General features: G+C 42.3%; 1 protein-coding gene across 1 annotated transcript in view; it reads left to right on the plus strand.

Moving 5' to 3' along the window:
- Nucleotides 1-24,427, plus strand: part of DUSP16 (dual specificity phosphatase 16) — a 78,999-nt gene that overhangs the window by 40,830 nt on the left and 13,742 nt on the right. The window contains exons 4-5 of the mRNA XM_037033999.1: nt 957-1,095; nt 18,633-18,796. Of these exons, the coding sequence (XP_036889894.1) occupies nt 957-1,095; nt 18,633-18,796 (303 nt within the window). The remainder of the gene's footprint in view (nt 1-956; nt 1,096-18,632; nt 18,797-24,427) is intronic.

Genomic DNA, 24,427 nt, shown 5'->3' on the forward strand with positions numbered 1-24,427 from the left:
GCTTTCTATTTTCCTTTTTATGATAAATGAATATGCTGAATGGGGAATAATTTAAAAGGAAGCTTCCTTTTTAAAGAATGAAAATAATTCGAGGAAGTTTGGTTTTTAAACTTTGGTACCTTATGATACCTCAAAAGAATTATTAACCATATTGTCACCTTTAAGACTACATCTAGACCATACAGAGAGGCCAACTTGTTTTAATTTGGTTAGGTGTTATTTTTCCATTAATGGCTTGCTAAAATTGTTTTATTAATTTAAACACTATATAAAGTTATTGTTAACAATTATATTATTATTTTATTGGTTATTATGTATTAATGTATAGTACTGTATGTATTGATAATAATACATTGTTTTGTATAATCTATAAATTTATTGAAAGGAAATCATTCTTTTCAATTGCCTTGGAAAGACAATAGAAATAATTATATTAGAAAGTGCTTTTGATTTGTGGGAAAGTAAGGTGACATTGGTTAAGACTTAAGGATGTTATCTTTAATGATGTATTTCTAGGATACCAAAATGTCATCTTTGTGATAGGTAAGGCTCGTATTTATTTTCTTCAGGAATAAAAATGAGTTTATGTTTTAATTTTGTTAAACAACTGATTTCTTCATGGCTATAGAGAAACCATGTTTTAAATGTCTTTATTTATTTCAAGGATTGTTAGGTTTATTTTGCTTACTGTGTTGTTTTTATGCTTTAGCCTTTTATAGTACTGAGCACTTAAAGCTGGGTTGTTGGGAGCACATCTACTCAGAAGTAGCATCAAGTTGCCTTTTAAAAGTTGATTTGTTTTCAAGCATTTTAAAACCATATATATGCTAGGTTTATTCAGTAAGTTTATGTTATTTTAATAGAAAACAGGAAGTACTTAATTTGCTTCAGCACCAGTAGTTTATGGGATTGTTTTTCTCAACTTTCTTCCTAATAGCCTCACATTTGCATTTTAGGTCGACATTGATTGCAGTCAGAAGGTTGTAGTTTACGATCAAAGCTCCCAGGATGTGGCCTCTTTGTCTTCAGACTGTTTTCTCACTGTACTTCTGGGTAAACTGGAGAAGAGCTTCAACTCCGTTCACCTGCTTGCAGGTGAGGCTGTGGTAGCAATGAAATGGCTTGGAATCTCATTGAACTCTGTGAATAAGCAGTATTTCACAGTGAGCTCGAAGTTCAGTAGATCATCACAACTTTGGGATTATTGTGTACAGTGATTTGTTCATTGCTGTAAACTATTCTGTTGAATACTGTCATCCTTCCACAGTGACCAATGGATTTTTGAACTACTTCTAATGCCTCTTCACTTGGTGTTTATTAGGTAGAAGTGCCACATGCATAGATCTGTGTGCCTGTGCTAATAGCTCAAAGCCAAATGCTTCTGTCCAGGGATTTTCCGTTCACCTGTGATCTAAGAACACCAGGTGCTCTTCCTCTTGTCTCCTGCTCTAGTACTAGCTGTTACTCCCTGCCAGTGTCAACCTCTTATTCAACATTTCTAGGTCAAGCATACTGCAGCAATCAGATCGTGATTCTTAGACATTGTGAACAGTAAGGAAGGGAAAGAATATGTGCAGACTATATCTTTTGATAATTAAGGGGAGTATTTTAAACTCATTTATTTGTTTTGTTTTTACAACTGAAAGTCTCTTGTAAATGCTAAGCAACCAGATGATTTTATAAAGTACATGGGAAGACTACATATTTCATATCTGCCCTAAAGGGAGGCCATGTGGGAGTTCTCCCTCATTGAGTTCCAAAGCTGAATGTTCATCCCTTGCTTCCCCTGTTTCGCAAACATTACTGAAGCCCTTTCACTTAAAACACCGGCTCACAGAGCTGAGAATACAGTTTGACAATGCACAGTAACCTTTCACACAAAGCTGCTGTGTCTGGCAGATTCTACCAGTGATAGACAAGAAAGTGCTTTTAAAAATGTGATCTAAGAGAAACAAAATATTGATACTTTCATTTTCACACCTTTACTGTCATTGTAAGGAGAGTGTTGTGAACTGGATGTTATTGGCAATTTGGTGTTACAAGTATAGACATTTCAGTTTTAAGAGAGTAAGATTCATCAGTTGCTGGTGTGTGAACACTGTTAAAACTCCGTGCGTGTATAGATAAGATTTGCATGTCTCCAGGTCTTTCTCATCAGCCTTTGCTTCAGTTCCCAAAGAACAAAGATAGTTTCTTTTGTCCTTCAGATCATCTATTGCTACACCTTTCATTTAGGCTCTGATTTTCTGCCTGACCTCTCTATTAGTATCCTTAAGTGAAGCCAGTTTTTCTCAGAATGTGGTTTTCAGAATTTTATAACTGAGAATTATAGTACTAGGTTTTGGCTTTTGTTAATAAGCACATTCTTTTACTGGGAGCACTACTGTGTTAAATGTGGCAACTGTTAGTCGAGTTCCACCAAACTAGGTTGGTGAGTTTAGGTACTCATTTCGTGTTTCTTGTAGCCACAGTGAGGAGCTTTGCCTTGGAATCCTGTTAATGGGACCAGAGTTTTTTCCAAAGACAGTACACCGAGATGTGCTGCCCAGCAAAGTGATTATCCCACCTTGCTCCTGTTTGAGGCAGTTTTCCTTATGGGGGGTCTCTGACTTGACCTTTGGCCAGGTGAACCTTCCATGAGGAATGAGCTTGTGCTGAATTTCTAGCTCAAGTTACTTATACACCCGTTTTCCCTGTTACCAAAGAGCACACCTTTGTTACCTGGGAAGGTTCTTACCAGTCATGTGTAGCTTTGAGCAGGGCATTTATTAGGCAAGGAAGAAAAAGCACTCAGTCTGATCAGCTAGGTCAGCCCTAGGGACACATGGAAGAGCACACGAAGTCAGAACTCCCCGACATCTTCACACCCTGCGGGGAAGGTCTCCTAGGCCTGAACGCGTGGCCCAGGCAAGAACTGCAGTGAATGTATTGGGTGGCGCCACATCATCATCCACACTCTACAGTCCTGCATTTCTTTTGTTTAGGAGGTGGCTTCCGGGACGGGGACTGAAGTGCCCTGAGAGTTTCTGAGAATCCAGATCTCTTACTACACCTAAGAGAGGGTTCTGGGTGGTTAAAAGTCTCTCCAATGACCCGAAAGGTCATGGCCAATTGGCAGTTCCCTTTATTACTGTGTCTGTTCCACAGAGTAGACAGGAGGTGGGGTGAGTGGAAGAGAATGCTTGGAAAGGTACAGCCGTCAGCGCTTGGCTCCTGGTTTTTTTGTTTTTTTTTTAAACCAAGTTTTGGCTGATCGGAGGATGTTCCAGGAGGATAAGAAAGAAGGACACCTCCACAAGTGTTTCTTAAATATTTGCTTGGTGAGGGTTGGGGAGTAATCGTAGGAAAGCACACTAGCTTCTCACTGGTGCTACAGGAAACCAAAAGGTCACTGGAGATGGTTTTCACCACAAAATACCCCTATTGTTTTCAGCAGTTAGAGAAGCTTGTCAGCCTCATTTGGATATGGTAATAGAGAGACGAAGTGGTTTCTTAAAGTTAATTTCTCCATTAGTTTAGGACTTTCAGCCACCTGAGATTATTCAAGAAGAGAGCCTCAGATATGTCAGGTGTCTTTATGGTCATTAGATGGGAAAGCTTCTATGGGAAAGCTTCACTGGGGCCTGAAGTCCATTCAGTTTCTCAGGGCTCCCTGACCCAGAGAATAGTGGCTTTGGAGAAGAGGAGCAAGAGGACCTCCCCAAGTAACTGGTAGGGGGAGTGTCATAATGAGCTTTGCCTCAAACACGAGGAGACCCAAACTTACCTATATATAGGACATAGTTCTAAGGGCACAGAAATGAAGGCTTACTTGGAGAGTAGAAGGATTGGGTTAGGAAGTTGTACTGGAGTGCAATGGGCTTAATTCATTAATATAGACCAGGTCCTACTTTGGGGATGGGGCTAGCCTTTAATAGGTGGTTATCAGTGAGACTGGATTCCCAGGCCTTCTAATCTTGAAACTTAGAACCTGGTTCTGCAGTGAACTCTGTGTAGACACTGCACGTGTGACCCTTCTCAGCCAAGACCCTGATCCCTGCCTGAGCAGCTCTCCCTGTTTCTGAGCCCAGTCAATATTCTAAACAGAATGATTAATTTGATAGTCATATACTAGCCTAAGCCTTTCATTTTTTAAAATTTTATTCAACATTATATTGTCATTTATCTTATTTATTTGTTAGCTTAACTCCCCCACTGGGCTGGCTACTTCAGTTGAGGACAGTGTCTTGTTCATCTTTGTATTCTGCACAATGCCTAGCACCTGTTAAGTTTTTAGTAAATATTTGATTTATAAATTACCTTACCTGTAAGTTTATACCATTTATATTTCATATGATTCATTTTATTTGTTTAGAATATAGGCTGGGATGGGAGTAAAAGGCAGAAAACTGTACTTGAACAACAATTAAAATTAAAAAAATATAAAACTGATCATATTAAACAGCAGTGAAACTAATCTGAAAGTGGAGCAAAATGAGATTGTTTTGAAATAAACAATTTCCAAAGTATATTTGTTCAGACAGAGCAAGCATATAGCTGTTTTGGGAGAAGAATGTAATATGAAAATATTTCCATCTGTAGGTAGATTTAAACATGATTTTAAGATTTAATAAAAATACTCCTGCAATTAAACTGTGCTAATTTGGGTAATTATTTTTTTAAAGAATTTATTTATTTGTTTTTAGAGAAAGAGAGAGAAATATCAATTTGTCGTTGCCTTGTCCTAGGGAGCTGGCCCACAACCCAGGCATATACCCTGAGTGGGGATTGAACGAGCAACCCTCTGGTTCTCAGGCCAGCACTCAATGCACTAACTCACACCAGCCAGGGCAAGGGTGATCCTTAAATACTGAACTTTAATAAGCTAACAGCTCTAGAAACCTAGCTCCACTCATAGTAGAATACAAGTTCTTGAATCCATTGAATTGAGAGCAGTATAAGTAATTTATATACCTATTAACATGTAAATTGATTATTCTATTTAGCCATAAGTCTCCTAATACTAAACCAAACCAAGCCATAGCATTGTTTTACCCCATGAGGATTAAAGGATTTATTTATTAATAACATTCTTATGTTAGCAAAAATAATGAATTCTTGTGTCTTTGGAAAGTTTTCCATTATCATTGATGGAAAGGTAATGGCAAAACCATTTTTCCATTTTCAAAAAAAATTCAAAGTCAGTTATTAAATAAGCACATACATATAGTTACAGACATATATTCTCTCACAATTGTCTTTTAAAAATAAGACTTAATGCCTGGCTGGTATGGCTCAGTGGACTGACTGCCATCCTGCAAACCAAAGGGTCGTCAGTTCAATTCCTGGTCAGGGCACATGCCTGGGTTGCACGCCAGGTCCCCAATGGAGGGGTGTATGAGAAGCAACCACCCTTTGATCTTTCTCTCCCTTTTTTTCTCCCTTCCTTCTCCTCTCTCTAAAAATAAATAAATAAAATTTGCCCTGGCTAGTGTAGCTCAGTGGATTGAGCGTGGGCCTGCGAATCAGAGCATCACAGTTCGATTCCCAGTCAGGGCACATGCCAGTTGGCCTACATATGCCATGTAGGCCAGTTCCCTGCAGGGGACGCACAAAAGGCAACCATACATTAATATTTCTCTCCCCCTCTCCTTCCCTTCCTCTCTAAAGATAAATAAATAAAATATTTAAAAATAAATAAATAAAATTTTAAAAATAAGACTTGAGAATTTGAATCAGTAGAATGACAGAATGGTGTGACATAAACATTTGTTTCACAAAAAAATGACTATAACTGAGGATCCTATTGTGAGGGTCATTTATTCATTTAACTTCCAAAATTTTTTATTGATTTGAGAGGGAAGGAGAAACCTCAATTTGTAGTTCCACTTATTGATGTATACATTGGTTGCTTCTTGTATGTGCCCTGACCAGGTACTGAACTTGCAACCTTGGTGGATCAGGACAATGCTCTAACAAATTGAACTACCTAGCCAGGGCTATAGTCTTTTTTAAAAAAGAAACTATTATTGTTAGAAAACACAATAGCTGCCAACATTGGTACCGGTACCTCTTTTGGTCTTGTTAACCTTCAAAAAACTTGTTCTCTGAAAAATCATTTTGTTTCTTGGTCTTTACTTATTTATTATGTATTGTTTTACTGTACTTGCCTCTATTACATTTCTAAGGGTGCCAGATTGAAAATAAGAAATAGAAATAAAAGATGACTGAATTTGCTAACAGAAAAGTGATTAAATGGGTTAATTTAGTAAAAATAAAGATCAACCTACAGCTGAAATTTTGTTGTATTCTCTTTCTCTTTCCTTACTGTTGTAGCTCTGAGTAAAAACAAAAGGGACCCACAACTCTTACAATTTTTAAAATTCTACAGCACTCATTTCTTTTTTTTTCTTTTGATTTAATCTTTATTGTATTTTTTTCTATTACCATTTAGTCCCCCTTATCCCCTCTCCCCCCAGCAACCACCATACTGTTGTCTGGGTCTGGGAGTCCTTTTTCCTTTTTGCTCTGTCCCTCCACCCGCCGCACCCCAACCCCCCAGCTGTCATCTGCTCCATCTACAGCACTCATTTCTATCCTGTGCCTTGGCACAGGATAACCCTACAGCAAAAAAACCCGTAAATGAATCACAGACTTCAGCCCTTTCATTTACGAATGAGGAAAATAACAGAGCCCTTGAGTGACTCTCCTGAGCCCTCATTGTCCTCACTGTGTGCCCAAGGCCCATGTCTGCAGTAATTCCAGACTCTTCTGGAGCTTCATCAGGAGGCCGGACTGGGAGTCAAGGGTGCCCATTTCAGACCAAGCTTATCCTGAAAGGCTCTTTTGTGGTGATCCTCTCTCAACCTTTGCGAATTTTGTCATATTCGTACTTCACATTTTATGGAATGAGCAATGTATAAAAACATCTTGTACATTACAAATGTTAAAGCACTGGTTATTTTAGCCAGAGGGGGCTGCCGAATAAAAGTGAGTACTCTGTTTTATGCTGAAGTACAGTTTTGAATAAGGATAGAAGGTACCATTTCTTAAGCACTTGCCATTAGGTACAGTGTTGGGTACAGTGATAAAGGCTTTAATTTATCCCTTATCACTCACTGTACATAGACTAACATTTAGTCTCTGAACACACCTGTGGTCCTAGATTAATGTTCACTGCAGTCACAGGGCCAAATGCACATTTCTTTGTTTTGAGTTAGATTTGCTGGGGTAGTCAGAGCTAGGAGCGAATGACCATGTATTTGACTCTTTGCACGTTTTTCAATTGAATGGGGATCTGGATTTAGTCAGTAGTACTGTGTAATAAATGTGTGGCTTTGGTTTAATAGAATCAATTACTGTTCTTCCTAATGGAAGTGCTATAAAGCCTGCTTTCCTTGGTTATAGATTTTGCTATATGTGCTATTGTTATCATCAGTTCCATTATCTAGTGTGGCATTTCTTCTGTTCCTTCATCTACAGAAGGGATGATCTTCAGTCATTCCATTTCAGATCCTCTTGGTAAAAGAAAGTGAATGTTAATGGATTTCAGTAGAAGTACTACAGTTATTCAGGAATTGGCTGTTCTAGTGTTTAAAGAGCCCCAGTCACTGAAACCCACTCAAAACAGACTAAAAACAGGTGCTGTTTTGCCGGCTGGTTGCTGTGTATTCACTGGCTCTGCTCCAAGCTTCCGTTTGCATGAGGTTATTCAAATTGGATCATCTTTTCTCCAATTGCTACTTGCCAGTGTGTGGTAAGACAGTTTGTGTCATTTCCCAACTACCAGTGGCTGACATAATGCCTGAGGCTGTGTCCTTGTAAAAAATGGTCTGCAGAGCAGACTAAAGATAGTTCCCCAGTTCCTCATCCTGATATTTTGCACAAGGCAAACAAAAACACATTGGATGACAATGGTGACATCAGTCTTCCCTTGCCCCGGTCGTGTCATCTGTGTGCTGTGGAGAAATGCCAGGTCCAGACTTTTTCATTCAGTCAGCCTCTCAGTGTTTGATGGCTGGGCTTCGGGGGGGTGGGATACTAGAAAAGCAAAAGGCTGGCAGATGCAACCTAGAAGCACGTGATTCCATGCTAAACTGCCTGCTGTAGCGATAAGGGACACCTAAGTGTGGTCTGCAGAAGTTGGGGAACGTTTGATTGCAGCAGTGAAATTTTAATCAAACCTTGAAAGAAGAGTGAGATTTGGGTTGGGCAATCCGAGAGGAGAAGTATGATTAAAAATGTCAGGAATGAACATGGATTTTAGGGGGCAGCAAGAGACTAGAGTGGATTTTTTTGTGATGGGCAGAAATGGGAATTGAGAGGAAATCAAATAAAATTATGCAAGCCCTTTAAACCAGAAGAACAGATTTCTGCTTCGTTGTGGTGGGCACTGTGGGCCATTGGTGTTTTGACTGCAGTGCCTCTCACCTGTCAACCACTGTTTCTTTCTTCTGACCTCTGCTCTTCTCCTGCTACCAGCTAAGTCTGGCCAACATCATCCCTCCCTCAGATTGCTCCAGTAGCCTTCTCACATCTTCTGTCTTGCTACCTTTCAATCCATTACTCACACTGTAGCCAAACTTGTATTTATATATATATATTAGATTTTATTTATTTATTTCTAGAGAAAGAGAGACACACACATCAATGTGTGGTTGCCTCTCACACCCCCCTACCTGGGGACCTGGCCCATAACCCAGGCATGTGCCCTAGACTGGGACTTGAACTGGTGACCCTTCAATGAGCCTGCGTTCATTCCACTGAACCACACCAGCCAGGGCTTATTTTTTATTTTTAATGTGATGCTGATGATGTCACTCTCCAGTTTAATGTACATCAGTGCTCTTAGGATAAATTAAAAAATTCTTCACTGACTCACAAGGCCCCGCAGTGGCTGGCTCCTGCTAAACTCCATCTAATACTGCTTTAAGACCTCAGTTTGTTTTTGTTTGTTATTCGAGCTCCTTAGGCCTTCTGTCAGGGGCTCTAAGCCTGCAGTGTCAATCTGTCTGGGCCTCTGCCCCACTCACCTGGATGTCAAGCCTTCCCTAGTTCCCAGGCAAAGTTGGTTTCCACTCATGTACACACTCCTTTGGCCACCCACCATAATTAGTTAACTATTCATCTAATTATTTGGTTAACGTGTATGCCACTACATGGTCAATTTCAGAGAGGGCCTCTGTCTTGGTCACCACGGTCCCCATCACCTAGCACTGAGTCCAGATCACTGTAGGTGCTCATTAAATGTCTCTTTGGACTTTCATGTGAATCCCATGAACAGGTATCTGTCAGCTTCCTCACTGCCCTGGGAGGTCATTGGGGAAGGGTGCCGTCGGCCAGAGAGGAGGACCGTTGATGGAGTGGAATACACCAGAGAGGTCCTCTGGGAGGGCCTGCCGCAGGGTAGGGTAGAGAGCTTTGAGCTTCACACAGAAAGGCCTGAGAGATGAGGTGTGCGGTGATTCAGGCACAATTCAGAAGTTAGTCAAGTTTGATTCTTAAGAGTCATTCTCTAGAGACCAGACTCATACTCCTTTTTCCTCTTGACTCATATTGCTCTCTCCTGATTGATAATCTCATTCCGTGGTGCCCTTTGATGACGGCTGCTGACACAGCCAGCAGCACCCCCTCCTCATCTGGGGTGGTTGTGATTGGTCTCCCCAGTCTGTCCAGGGGTGCGCTCCTGATTCCCTGAGCCATGGGGGTATTACTGGACTCTAGACTGGGGGGCGTCAGAGGAAATTCCTCTCCTCCACCACTCAGGTAATGGTCCTGGGATAAGGCAGAAGCACACTGAGAATGTGGGTGGAAAAATGTTTTTCTTGCCCTGTGCCGCCTCTCACCCGGAGAGTTTTCTAGGCCGTTGTTGTCTAGGAATAGGTCTGGGCCCCCACCTGTGCCAGCTTAGCTTTCGGCTGTGAGTGGATTCGGGAAATCCCTTTGAACACCAAAAATGTACAAGACTTATGTCCATCCACAGCTATTCATTGTAACAAGGAAAGATTCAATAAACATATATTAAATGTTAATTATGTGCCGGGCACTGTAGTACAATGTATTAGCTGTAGAAATAAGAGGTCACAACACACACAAGGATAATTCACGGTCCCAGGTCAGTGGTAAACACTGATTGTCAGATGATTGCTATAAATTTTATAGTTCTGAGTTGGCAAGGCCATATCTAGATAGACTGGTCAGGTATGATTTTCTTTTCTTTTTTTTTAAATGCAACAGAATAGAATTGAAACTATCAGAGAACATCTCACATAGTAAGGGAAGATTGTATCATGAAACTTGTTTCAGTGGTTATTGTATGTAGGTGTTCAGAAGGCTTTAACAAAAAAATAATTTTATTGGTCATAGTAAAAAAATTGAACATAGTTCTGTAGAAGGGGCGTGCCTTGTGCTTGCCTATGGTTTGGAAAGGAATATTAAATAGATTAGAGGGACTGAATTGCCAGAGGCAAGGGAAAATTCACTTGGGTCACAGATTGGGAATAGATTTTGAAGGGTCTTGAATGTCTAAGAATTTGGGTTTTATTCTATTTGGGAGCAGAAAATACATCAAAACTTTATTTTAGGGTTCTTAATCTGGCCACAGAGTGGAAACACGCTGGACAAGGACAAGTGGCTCAGAGAGAGCAGTTCCTGAATTTGTCTGTGAGCGAGGGGCAAAGATCCAGGACTAGGGTGGTGGCAGGAAACTGGAAAGGCAGGGACGGGCAGGAGAGCCCGGGAGAGTGGGGCGGACCTGCGCAGGGGTGCGGAATGAAAGAGAGGGAGGTAGGGCTTTGGGCTTATTTTAAAGTGTCAATTAAGTTTTGGCATGAAATTGACCAAAGGAGATCGAAAATTAACGTTAGATTGGAGTTTGGGACATGAAGCTCAAAAATGCAGACTTGGAAAAATTTATTTTTCAGGTGAAAATGAGCAAATGTGATCTTCTTAATAACTGCCCCCTTCCAAGGTGAGGCCTGCTAATTCCTCCTCAGGAAGGCCCAGCACACTCTTCACTGGGCCTTCATGTGTTTAAAGACGCCACAGGAACAGTCAGTGAACTTGGCTGTCCTGCTTGATGATTTTATTCTGCCAAGTGGTAGATTCCGGCTGTATTTCTATCTCTTGATTGGTTATTTTGGTTGCATTTTTCAGACCAATCTTTGTTTGAGGGAATTTATTAAGAGTCCTGCCTGGCTGGTTTGTGTCTGTTTAAAGAGGAGGAATTTTCTGGGCATAGTATTGCCAATTTGCATTATCAATAGAATAGTAAAAATATCACTCCATTTTTCTGAGCACTCTTTACTAAGTGACACTGCTAGACTTTGCCAGTTGTTCTAGATAATTGTTCTAGATATCTTGATAATGTAACATCTAGACATTGCAAATCACAAGAAATTGTAAGTGGCATTGTTTTAGCATTTAGTGATTGTTTTATGATAGTACTTTTGAACAGTTTAATTCATTTATGGTGTATGTGAAACTGTTAATTCAAAAATTAGATTAGATAGAATTTCTAATTCCCCATCTGTGTCAGGTGATAGAGTTGTGTAATGTAGAGTGAACTTTTGGGGGGTGTTATTCAATGGGACATGATTTAGGAGACAGAGCTACTGATTAGACTTCCTGGAGGGTCTCCACAGAAATGCTTGTGTGTTTACTTTACTCTCGAGTGGATGGAGTGGATGGAGTAAGAGGTTAAAAGGAACACTCTGTATCATTTGGGACTTTTCTCTGATGCAGTGCTGCTCAGCAGAGAACTGAGTGGATAGAACATGGATGGGGTGATCTAGTGTCATTAAGGAAAACTGGCCATGCTCTCTACCCTTCTGGACCTGATCTGTCAAGTCTGTGTGGCGTGGCTTACCCAGACCAACCCGTAGGCATTAGGATATTACAGTTACATGTTGTTGTTTGCTTTCTTTGGGGGGTGGGGGGCAAAATTACGTTTTTTTAATTTTTGTTTTCATTTTATATGACCAGTTTTAACTCTGCATGTGTACCTTGACCCTAGAAGAATTGTAACCATGTTTTAGTCTCTTTTTAAGTAGGTAGGAGAACAAAGTTGCCTGAATTAGTCACTTCAGACTAAAGCAGAAAATAATGGCTTTTAATGACAATTAAAACACTTTATTGTGAGATTCACATTTCAGCATTTTATTTTTTAATATTTGGGTTGTTTCTTTTGTGCCTCAGTAGTAAAGCAGCAGATTTTTATTTTCAATAAGACAAGAACTGTACTTCTCTCTGCAGATGCAGGTTTACTTCCACTTAAATCCTCCACATACATTTTAGAATAAGTACATGAATAGGTTATATTTATGTCACAAAAAGGGAGTCTTTGTCTTATAAAAGGATTAAATGACAGAGCTATATTTAAAAATTATGAAACTATAAATTATGTGTAAATTAATATGTAGAAATTAAGCTTTTATGTGACATACAGTGCTATTTCTGTGTAGAGCCGTGGAACCATCCTCAAAGTGGTAGGGGGCTGCCTGTCGTTTGTCCCCCTTTGGGCAGCTCTGCAGACCTGGTTGGACTGAAGCTTAAGTGGAGAAGTTCTGCTTCTCCTTGCAAGGGACCGTCTAGAGTAATGGAGTCAACATTTGTCTCTAGTTTCACAAAAAGGATGGAGGTCCATTTTTAGAATTTGAGACTTCAATGTTTGACATCATGAAACTGTAGTAAAGTGCTACTTTTGTTTGTTATGTAAATTTTCATTTTAAGAAACATTGTGGTTTATAACTAATTGCAAGGGTCAGAGGGAAAGGAGTGACTAATTGGAATTGTTTAGTACAGTTGTGATGTGTATTTTACTTTACTTGGCAGATTTTTTTCCCTCTAAAAACTGAATGCTGCTCACATTGGCTTTTACAGAAAACGGTGCCTGTGTTTGGGGTTGGGGAGGAGGTGCATTGAAGGGAAGGACTTTCCTTGGCTGAGTTAGAATAAAGTGATACGCAAATGATGACTTTCAGCCTTTTAAGCTGTATGAAATGTTTTCTCTGTCCGAAGTAACATATATGTTTTTGTTTGCAAACACACATGCTAATGGTTGGTTTTGTGGAAGACCAACACATAGGAATATGGAGCTTAACATTGCAGTTTGTCTGCCTGTCCAGCCAAATCTGTGGAAGCCAAATGCATGTGTGCATCTCCCTCGTCTTCCAGGGCCCCACCCCCATTTCTCTACAGGCCGGGGTGTCTGCCCGAGAGTCTGCCTTCCTCTTAAGAACAGATCCTTCTGGCATAATGGGCAGTAGCAGCTACAGCCATTCCTACATTCAGGTCTATCTTGTATAGGGGAGCACGTATGGACTCTGTGTCTTTTTGTTTTCTACATTCCCAGATGATAAACAGTGTCAAATTGAGGGATAGAAAGAAGAGACTTGGCAAGATTGGATGGTGAATAAAGTCCTTGAGCAACTTTTTAGAAATATTTTAAAACTTTCTCAAGACGCTTATTGGTTTCTCCGTGCCGCTTTTCACACTCAACAAAGGCGGGTGATGAACTGACATTGTGTCTTCTCTAGCACAGTCTAATGTGGGGCGTGTGGGGCGGTCTGGAGCTGTGATGTTGGGGTAAGCTGCCTCTTTATTTCGGGTCAGCCATTTGTAAGGAAAAGTTTACTTACGTGAATTGTGCTTTTCCCCTCTTTAGTTTTAGTTTGTAAGAGGAGAGGAGCATTTTAGACATATTTCAAAGCTGAGTTGCTGATGAGACCACAGATAGGTTTTCAAGGGTTTGGGGAAATCAGGCAGTGTCTCATCTGTTGTTAATTAATGAAATGAAACTGGGGTCACTGGAGGACAACAATGAATGAAAGGTCAGTGAATGGAAAAAACTGTCAGTGAAAGAGGATGTCAGCAGAGTGGAACATTGTCATAGATAAAGATCAGGGAAAATGTGCCCTTCGGCTGAGGTAGTGGTTTAAAAATTGTTTAAATTGTTTTGAGGGGTGGGGGAGGAGAGGTTGATTGTGTTTTTCTGCTAATTTAGGCATTCATTGGTTGCTTCTCCTATTTACCTGCAGCCTTGGTATATCCCACACACTTGAACCAACTGAGCTAACCTTACGATACTCACATATATATGCCTGGGGCCCTGATATAGCGTTTTCTGTGGGCGACTAGGAGGTATGGTTTGGGACATTTTAAGTCAGACTGAACATCAAGTAAATGCTCTTGAGTTCAGTGAAATCTTCTGAATATTTTAAGGCTGTTCCAGTTTGTGCTAGAAGTTCATTGAAAAAAATTGTGAAAAAGGTTTCTTTCTGTTTTATAATGTGTTTTACAAGGTTGTTGCTGTTTCATTTGCCTTTTGGGTTTTGTTTGGGGGTTGAATATGGGTTTCTTCTTTCATTTATTTCTGTTCTCTGTCTTAGAATTTTCTAGAAGCCACACTCACTTTTGAGGTCCACTGAAGTTAAAGTGCCTTTTGGATCCCTGTACTAATTAATGATGGAGGTGCACCTGGAACAGCTCGGGCAGGCTGACTCTCAGTTTGTGGTGGTTGCAGAACCATATCCCCCCTGAAAGTGGTTCTAAGGGTGGCCTGAAAGCCGTGAAGACATAGCTTCAGCCTCACTGCCAACATGCAGACCGATCTTGAACAGACTGGTGACTGTGTTTGAAGTAATCCATGTGAAGGGCATTTAAAGAGGCTCTTGTATCTGGGGTCCTGTCAGACCACCCTCCCCCTTTTTTCTCTGTCATTGAAGCTTTTGAACCATATGGCTTTGGGGACGCAAGTCTCTTCCATAGGTTTGGGAGAGGCCCATGGCCATTTTTAGCCTGGTACTGAGACCTGACAGGTCACCACCACTGGTGAGGGGGGGACTTCGTGGGAATCAGCAGGGCAGTCCCACATCCGAGAGCAGGGGTGTCAGACTCATTTTCACCAGGGGCCACATCAGCCTTGCCGTTGCCTTCAAAGGGCCGAATGTAATTTTAGGACTGTCTAAATGTAACTACTCCTTCACAGTTAAGCGTGAGCTCAGCGCTGCTGTGGGTAGAAACAAGGTGCTGAGCCAGATAAAACAAGGTGGAGGGCTGGATTCAGCCCAGGGGCCTTGTGTTTGCCACCTGTGTCCTAGAGAGGGTTGAGCCCATAGTATCTGGAGAAGTGATGTAGCAGTTGAGGGGACAGTCTCGAGGCTCATAGGCTCCAGGCTTCACAGGGTCATATCCCAGCCCTGCCAGTTAGTACCCTCTGTCTTTCTGAACCTCTGCACTATGGGGGTAATAGCAGCACCTACCTCGTAGGGTAGTTGTAAGGATTGAATAAATACTTGTAAAGTGCTTAGAGCAATTCTTGTCATGCAGTTAATGTCTGGTAATTCTCATTGCTTACATTATTTGTAAGTACGATTACTTACACATTTAAAATGGAATTTAAGCAGTTTCCTTGGATGGCCTTATTTCTCTTTTCTCTGAGAACACTTATTGGAATATTGTTTTGTTGAATGTAAGTGAGAGGCCATACCATGAACTGTTTTAGAGCCAGCACAGGAGAAAAAAAGTATGGAACAATTTTTCAGAGAAACATCAGAGCACAGAAGTTAGTAGAAGTTAAAATTTAAACTCATCACAGTTAAATAATAATCAAAATAGTGCCTGACAGTTATATTGTTAGGTAGATGCAAGGTAGGCAAAGAATGATGAGATGCTTTAACATTTGTACAAGAACTCCTTTGGTAGGATAGCTGTACTATGCACTTAGAGAGGCTGAAAGGGAACAAAACAACAATAGAAACAAAATTATGAACCCCAAACTGTGATACTCACGTGCATATGCCAGTGTTGGCTGACCCCTTTTTGAGAGTGTCTGCGGATTGTGCTTGCAGGTAGAGTGATTCTAATTGACTCTTTTCAGTAGGGGCAGTGGCCCTATAGTCGCGTCTCCTATGTGTGAGTTCCGTGAACTTTCTTATATATTTAGAGAAGGAGGGATGCGTTGGGGAGATTCCATAATCAAATAAGTTTTGGAAACTATTTGAGTTCAATGAAATTAAACAAGTTTCTTTGGAGATACTTTTTGGAGCCTTTAATATGCTAATGCGTGCTGTGACACTCCTGGGGACATGTGATATGCCGTATTTCTTTTACTTTTTGGACCAGTATCTCGTCAGTCAACTTCCTGCAGGGCACCGTGCTGTGGAGCACATTGGAGAAATGTAACCTTAGAAGGATCGCTCCCCCCTCACCACTTTGTGTCTCTGGTGAATCCTAACACAGTGAAGTTAAAACAACTAGGTGTAGATAAAGGTTGGAGGAAGGTCTGCGTCCTAAATGTATGATCACTGCATTGAAGTAGTCATTCCTGGTGCCTGTTAGAGTGCTTACTGCGTGCCAAGCACAAAGCACTCAGACGTATTCACTAATTTAATGCTTTCGGCCAGTCAGTGAGGTAGCTATGACCATTATCCCTGTTTGTAGATAAGGAGACTAAGAACCAGAGGGCTTAAATAACTTGCCCAACTCAGACAACCAGAACACGGTGCAGCCAGGATATGAACTTGGGTTTAGGAGCCTAGTGTTCTTCCTTTCTCTGCTGCTCAGCCTCGGGGCTCGCGTGTGGCTTGTATGCTGTGGTGTGTGTGTGGGCGGGGGCGGGGGGTGTTCCTGGATGAGTGGAGAGCATGCCAGTGTGAAGTCATAAGTTTTGTGTAGCTGGCGATCCTGGTTGGAAATGAAAGTGTGTAGGTGCAGATCCTGAGGCCTCATCTGTCACACGAGGGAATTTGGGGTTTCTGTAACGGCACCACCACCCACTCTTCCCGTCAGGTCACCTCAGCAACGTTGGTAAGCAGACTGCTTCTGCGTGAACAGTGCAGACACTGAGGGGGAAGGCGAGGACACCTACACTTCTGCCTCTTGTAGGGGGCCTGGTTATCACCGACTTTCTGCCATCCCAGCTGGCTACAGTGGGGCACCTACACGGAGCACGGGCAGTAGACACGGGAGTCCAGGTTATGCTTGAGTTGGACATAATCCAGGGGATGATGTGGGGTGGCCCCCTCTCCCCACACTTCTGCAGTTTTGGGGGGCATATTTCGTATGCCTTCTGGAAGGGAACTGAACGCTAATAGAATGTAACTCAAGGAGATGGCTTTATGGATTCATAAATATTTATGAGGTTTTAAGGTCTTGTTTACGGCTTGATTAAAGGGGTAAAAGTGGGGCTGCCCTCCCTGCCTTCTAATAAGACTTAACATGTTAGTTGCTTTTTGATTAAATAGTATTAAAATATATAAGTATTTTCTATAATCCAAATATCTTTGGTTCCTGAGTTTGAATTTAGCGAGTAGCGAGGGTTTGGATAGTAAGACATTTATCTGACAATTTATCAGACTCCATTTGGTTGCTGGGTTTGGATTTAGATAGCAAGGAATATTTAGATTGGAAACCCAGTGAAGACCTTACGTTCTCCCTTTTTTCCACCCTCAGAGGAACTGAGAGTGCCTCTGTGGCTGGGTACAGTTCTCCTTGTTAAGAAAGGGCAAGACTGTGACTTAATTAAGGTCATGGAGCAGGTTGTTGTAAGAACAGGACTAGAAAAAAGGAAATGATCCGAGTCCAGGAATCTTGCAACAAAGCTTCGTGTACCCTGACCAGCTGGGGTCTGGCAGCACTTCCCGCAGTCCTCTGCAAAGTGAACAGGAGACCCAGGGATCGGTCGTGGCTAGGGGGACTGTGACTAACTGCCTGCCTGGGAATCCGGGACTTGACATAGACAAGATTTGGAAGCAGAGCCGAGTATGTTTCTGATACCTTTGCCATGAAAAACCTCTACAGTAGGAAGATTTAAACTTAATTCCAGGCAGAAGTTTTAACTTCATCAATATTCTGTTTTGAAGAAATGTTGTCTGACCCTAATTCACATTTTTTATATCCACATTTGCTTCTGGGAATAATTGTCTTGCCTTGGTCACTTGCTCCTTACCTTAAATCCTCTTTACATTCTACCAGAAGCACTCAGGGGTAGGGGTGTGGGGAGTCGGGGGTGGGGGGCAGATGTTGCAGGATGCGTGCGTGCGGAGAGTGAGGAAGGGAAGAGTCGTCTTGGATCAGCGCCCTCCAGGCCTGCGAGTCCCTGCTGTGGCCCCACAAGCCAAGACTTGGTGCTGGGTCAGGTGTCAGATGCAGCAGTCGGCAGCGCAGGCAGGAAGGGCTGTGTGTCCACAGGCGTCGGGCGGGGTTTCATTTTCTTTTTTCTTCTTTTAAAATGTACTTGCTTATGAGTTGCATTCATATACTGCTGTACTTACATATTATGAACATTATAAAACATAAGATTTGAAATCAGAAAGGGTAGGATAAAAATAAATACGGTTTATTTTCATTAATTTATGGTTTATCAATAAACATGGTTTATTTCATTTTATTAAAGCCGACATAACAGCAGTATGTCAGTTCCAGGTGTGCACCCCAGTGATTAGACATTACGTAACTTACTGAGTGGTCATCCCCTGAAACCTCGCACCCATCCGACACTGTACAGAGTTACTAGGATGTTACTGACTGTGTTCCCTACGCTGCACTTCGCATCCCCATGAGGACTTTTTTGTTTGAACAGTTTTATCGAAGTAGTTCACAGAGGCTGATGTTTACCTTTGTGCCTGGCCTCACTTTGTCCTGTCTGTCCGTAGGTGGGTTTGCTGAGTTCTCCCGTTGTTTCCCTGGCCTCTGTGAAGGAAAATCCACCCTGGTTCCTACGTGCATTTCTCAGCCTTGCTTACCTGTCGCCAACATTGGGCCAACGCGAATTCTTCCCAATCTCTATCTCGGCTGCCAGCGAGATGTCCTCAACAAGGTGGGTACTTTGAAAATGTCCTTCATGGCGGGCTTGATTGTTAGCAGCTGGAGAAATAGCAGCTGCCCATCGCTGTCATCTCAAACACTCCCGGCTCCCAGGAAGGACGTGCCCCGTCTTCAGGGTGACTCCCCAGTGAGCACTCGCACTGCCTTTTGGACCGCTGTGGGTTTGGTTTAAATGTTGGCTACTGGAAACCTAGACTGTTGTCATAGTTGCTTCCTCCTCAGAGGTCCGAGAGACCTGGAATAGGGTAGGATTTTTCAGAAGTTTAGCCTTACTTTCTTAGTGTATTCATTGTTCTGTTTTAATAATTGGGCACACTCAGGAAGGCTCATACTTCCCAGCCTCACGTTGATAAATGCGTTTGTTTACAGCAGCGCACTAGAGAGGGACTCGGGTTGGGCCTGGGTTGAGGACGGACTTCTTGCTGATCGCCGGCCGAAGGGGAGGGGCGGCGGTAAAAAGACAGCGAGGACAGGGGTGAGTGTGCACAGCAGGCCCCACTGTTGGAGGCTCATTGGAGCAGTTTGGTTGAGAAAGAAGAGGGAACAGCGTGGATTCTGGCTGGAGGGATGTGGGCTGGACTGGAGGAGTGCGCAGCAGAGGAGCCCTGGTTGTTGGGGCTGCTGTGTGCGGGGGTTCGAGGGTGACAGCTGTAGTGGGACTGGGGGCTGCCTCTCCCACCCTCACACTCCTCGTCCCAGAAAACAGTGCTCTCAGTGCCCAGAGAGCTGGCTTTTCTTTAAAACCTCTGATTTATATCCCCTTTAGTTGAAAAAGCAGTCGAAGATATTAACTCAGCTGTTGGTGATTTACAGGTGCTGCTTCCCTAGATGAAGGCAGCACCTTAACATTTTCTCCTTGAAGAACCGAAAGACTTGTGCGGGCTGTAAAGAAGCGTCCCCGTTGGCTTGTTCCTCCAAGGGGAAAGCCAGGCTTTTCGGGGGGTGTGGGTGGGGGGTGAAGAATACTCTATCACTGAGAAGCAGTGAGGCATTTGGTTATTTTTCTTTTTTTGTTTTCAAAACCCCTGCCTCGACGCTGTTGTTAATTTATCAGCTCTTCCCTTGAGAGCCGCTTGGTTGAAATGTGACAGCTTAAGCTTAAAATGGCGGAGCCTGTCTGGTGAGGTCACCTGTGAGCACGTGATGACCGTTAGTTCTCTTTTAGAGATAAGCGAACTATGTCACAGAGAGCAAAACTGATTTCTGAAAGTCACATGCCTGCCTTGGGCAGAGCTAGAGATACTTTATTTAATCCTCAGATTAGAAAATAAGCTAAAATTCCTAGGTAGGGATCCTGTGCACAGTTACCCCAGTAACACTTAACCAGCCAGCTAGGATGCAAGTTCACAAATATTGTTACAGGTCTTTTTGGTTATTTTTAACATTAAATTAAGTGGCACATTCCTTTCGCTGCATACCTTTTGCAAATGGGTCAGTTAACAACCTTATGAGTGCCCTCAAGGGGAGAGGGGTTGAACCTGAACCTGGAGTTGAGGGAGACCATTTACCAAAGTGGGCACATACATAGATACATTGGGAAGAAGAAGTTGTAGGGGGGAGTATGAGTTTGTGGAAGTTTGTGGGTGAAAAAGCTTGGGCAAAGAGTTATTGTGGAATGTTGTCAGAAAGCTTCTTGATTAGAACGTGTAGTCTAGGGAAGAGTGAAAAATAGGAATGCACTGGTAGGCTGGAGAGCCTTGAAAGTGATACATGGAAAATTTACACCCAGCCTCCAGATTCATTGTTGAGAAGAATCTTAGTGGTAGAGGATTTTGGAGATCATTTAGTCATCCATCATTCTGTGAATGAGGACATCAATATTCCAGAGATGTCGGATGAATTTCCTGATGATCGGTTTTAGAAACAGACTTGCCTCTCTTTCACAGATAGAGTAAACCGATCTTTCTGCTCAGCTCTCTGATTTAAACTTCCCAGGAAAATAATATGCTTCTTGAAGTTCTTCAAAGATGAAGATTTTATAATCTCCCCTAATAGTACATTCCTTTTGATTAAAATTTAGAAGTTAAAGTCTTTAAAAACAGCACCCACAAGACCGCTAATTTTATTAGTCCTTTAAAAAAAAATAACCCTGGTTGGTGTGGCTCAGTGGATCAAGTGCCAGCCTGTGAACTAGGACATCGCCAGTTCGATTCCCAGTCAGGGCACATGCTTGGGTTTCGGGCCAGGTCCCCAGTTGGGGGCATTCGAGAGGCAACCACACATTGATGTTTCTCTCCCTCCCTTCCCTGCCTCTCTAAAAAGGACTAATTAAATAAAATCTTTTAAAAAGGTAAAGTGACACCAGAATGTGTTAACAGAAATTTCCTTGGGAGGATCATAATATTTACCATTAAAAATGCTAGGCTTTATATCAATGCATTTAACCCTCATAATAGCATTAGGAGATAGGTTGGCCCTGAGTTAAGTTACTTACCCAAGACTTTATGCTAGGAAGTTATTGGCTTCAAAGCTGGTCAGTGACAGAGATCAGACTCAAAACCAGGCTATTGTGGCTTTAAGTCCTGTGCTTATATGAAACCAGAAGCACTCATCTTCTGGAAAGAGGAGCTTTCTAGAATAAGCTGTTTGTGAAGGACTAAAAAATTTTAACAGTCTATTGAATCGCAACTGAGATTTTCATTCCCTGCTTTTTCCTCTTTTTTTTTCAGATTTTATTTATTTTCCAAGAGAGGTGAGGGGAAGGAGAAAGAGAGGGAGAGAAACATGGATCAGTTGCCTCTTGTGCATCCCAACCAGGGACCTGGCCCACAACCCCGGGCATGTGCCCTGTTCGGGAATTGAACCCACCACCCTTCAGTTTGCAGGCTGACACTCAGTCCACTGAGCCACATTAGCTAGGGCTCCATATCATATTTTATACCAGCACTGTCCAAGAGAAATATAATGCAGGCCACATGGGTGACTCCACATTTTCCTGTAGCCTCCTTTTTAAAGAAAAATTATTTATTTTAATTGTTGTTGAAGTACAGTTTTCTGTCTTTTACGCCCATCCCAGCCCACCCCCGCAGTGCTCCCCACCTCCCTCCCATTTCCACCCCCCTTAGCTTTTGTCCGTGTGTCTTTTATACTTGTTCCTGTAAATCCTTCCCCTTTTCCCCTGAAATTCCCTCCCCTCTGGACACTGTCAGCCTGTTCTCTAGTTCAGTGTCTTTGGTTATATTTTGCTTGCTTGTTTAAGTAAAAGGAAACAGACAAAATTAATTTTAATAACATTTTATGTATCACAACATATTTATATTAGTTTAACATGTAATCAACATAAGAATTATTGGATTATTTTACATTTTTTGTTCCAAGTCTTTGAAACCTGGTGTGTATTTGATAGTTACTACACATGTCATTGTGGACGGGCCACATCTCAGGGGCTCAGCAGCCACGTGTGGCTTGTGGCTGTCACCCTGGACAGTGCAGGTCAGTACTCTCCATGTGTGTTAGTTTTTAGTTATGTTTCCGAGACGTGGCTGTGTGTAAAAGGCCGTGAGTAGTCATTGATAGCAAAAAGAATACTTTTGTTTTCTGCTTCCCTCACCCCTGTGCATTTGTCTCTCAGTCTGCTCTTGACCCTGTAGCCTCAGGACTCTAGGTGGAACAGGAGCAGCTTATTCCGCTGAAAGGGGTTTGCTGGTGCCCGGTTCACATCTCAACTGAGTGGGGCTTGAGCAAGAATCTCTAGTTACTATGTCAGAGACAAAAGTTCTCGATCGGTTTTCTCCCTTATCACTTAAAATTTCAAACGGGGACTTTTGTTTCACACTTAAATACACGAAGCATGTGGTGGAGTTGCCCATTTCGAGTGGTGACCGAGCCAGAACCGAATCTGGTGGCCACCCCAGCCTCCTCGCTGAAGGAGTTTCGTGGACCCCTTTCCCCTTTGTAAACGGTGTGCTGCCGGCGCTCTGCGCGTAGCCCGCCGTCTTTTAGCGTGTAAAATCGGCGTTGCTGTGCTGCCTTACCGCTCTGCCTGCCGCAGGGACTACTGCTGCTTTCTCCGCCATCGTCTTGTAAGAGTTAGGCAGTGGCCTAGACAGTTACATGCTGCTTTCAGGGTGTCCGTGTGACGTAGGAAGTCAAAGATCCTCAAAGTTATTGGTAAAAATACAGCATTTTTTCAGTGTCTACTGTGTGTAGAATACCACACAGTGTACAAACTGGTTAGACCAGACATGTTCACTGACTAGCAGTTTACCAGGGACTGACAGTCCAACTCCTGACACTGACGCAGCGTGGCGTAGTGCCCAGGGGCCCGAGTGGGCAGCATTGCATCCCAGGCTCCACCTTACCAGCCATATCATTTTAGCCCAGTTACCGCATCTTGGTTTCTTCACCTGCAAACTGTAATGATGCCTGCCTCTCAGTGTTCATGTGAGGGTCAAATGAAATGACATATGCCAAGCACCAAGCCCAGTGTCTGGCTTCTAGGGATACTCGTGACTGGCATCACAAGGTGGATTGTACCAGAATGTAGGGTAAGTGGTACGGACATACCTTGAGTGTGGTTGGTTGAGGAAGGCCAGGTGGAGGAAGTAGGAGTTAAGGTCGCTTTTGGAAGCAAAAGGAGTGGCAAATGCAAAATTATTCACTGAATTGACTTCCAAAAGAAAAATTTCAATTCCGTTATTTAGAGTTGCAATGCCTGTGGCGCTTTTACAGGATCTCGCTTTTCGGCATAGCTGGACGTGGGAGGCTTGACCAAATACAGCAGCTTTATTAGGGCTGTATATTAATCTGTAATCTGTGTATTACTCCACAGTCTATATCAACAGATCATCGAGTCCATGTTTAAAAATTAGTTCCACTACAGGGTAGAGGGTATTTCATGGTTTAGGAGAAACTTTTAATGGGAAAATAGTGCATGAAAATCATAATAATAAAATTAAAACTTATTTTTGATTCACAAGTATTATTTTTAAAAGTTTTCTAATTGTATATTGAAACCAGAATCCATTTTTAAACAGAGTTAGGGGGTAATGTACCTCATTAGCACATGAAGCCTTTTTTATATCCAGCTTGCTACTGCGTTCAGTGTCATTTCCCTGCTTAGGGCCAGTTAGGAGAAGGGACAGTTGGAATTAGTGAAAAATATACATTATAGGCTTTGGGGGGGAATTAGTGAAAACTATACATTATAACAGCTTTATTGAGTATAATTCATAAACCATGTGATTTCTAAGCTTTCTTATTGAAATATAACTGGCACATAACATTGCATATCACCTGTTCCACAGGTGAGGAGGATAGACCTGAGGGAGGTTAGGTAATGCTCAGTTGTGTATGTTTTACACAATATACTGAAACAGCTGAATGAATAACATAAATATCTTCATAATTTAGCAAGAAGCCATTGACACCTATCTATGAATAAAAGCAAAACATAGACCTATCCTTTATAATTGTAGTGCCGACCCAGTTCTGTTGTCAGAAACTTTGACAGAGATGCCCGCTCAGCCACTTATGTGCACGTGAGGATAATCAGGAGATGCAGTGAATGAAGAGCTATGTGCAACTTCAGCAGGAGCCGTAACTGACTTCAGAGCCGTGCGCCGCCTCTGCCCTGCCGCCCTCGGCAGGCGAGCCCCGTCTCAGGGCGCATTGGGCTCCTGGC

Source organism: Sturnira hondurensis, unplaced genomic scaffold (assembly GCF_014824575.4).
Source record: "Sturnira hondurensis isolate 20B ecotype Veracruz unplaced genomic scaffold, ASM1482457v3 Scaffold0021795, whole genome shotgun sequence".
Classification (NCBI taxonomy): Eukaryota; Metazoa; Chordata; class Mammalia; order Chiroptera; family Phyllostomidae; genus Sturnira; species Sturnira hondurensis.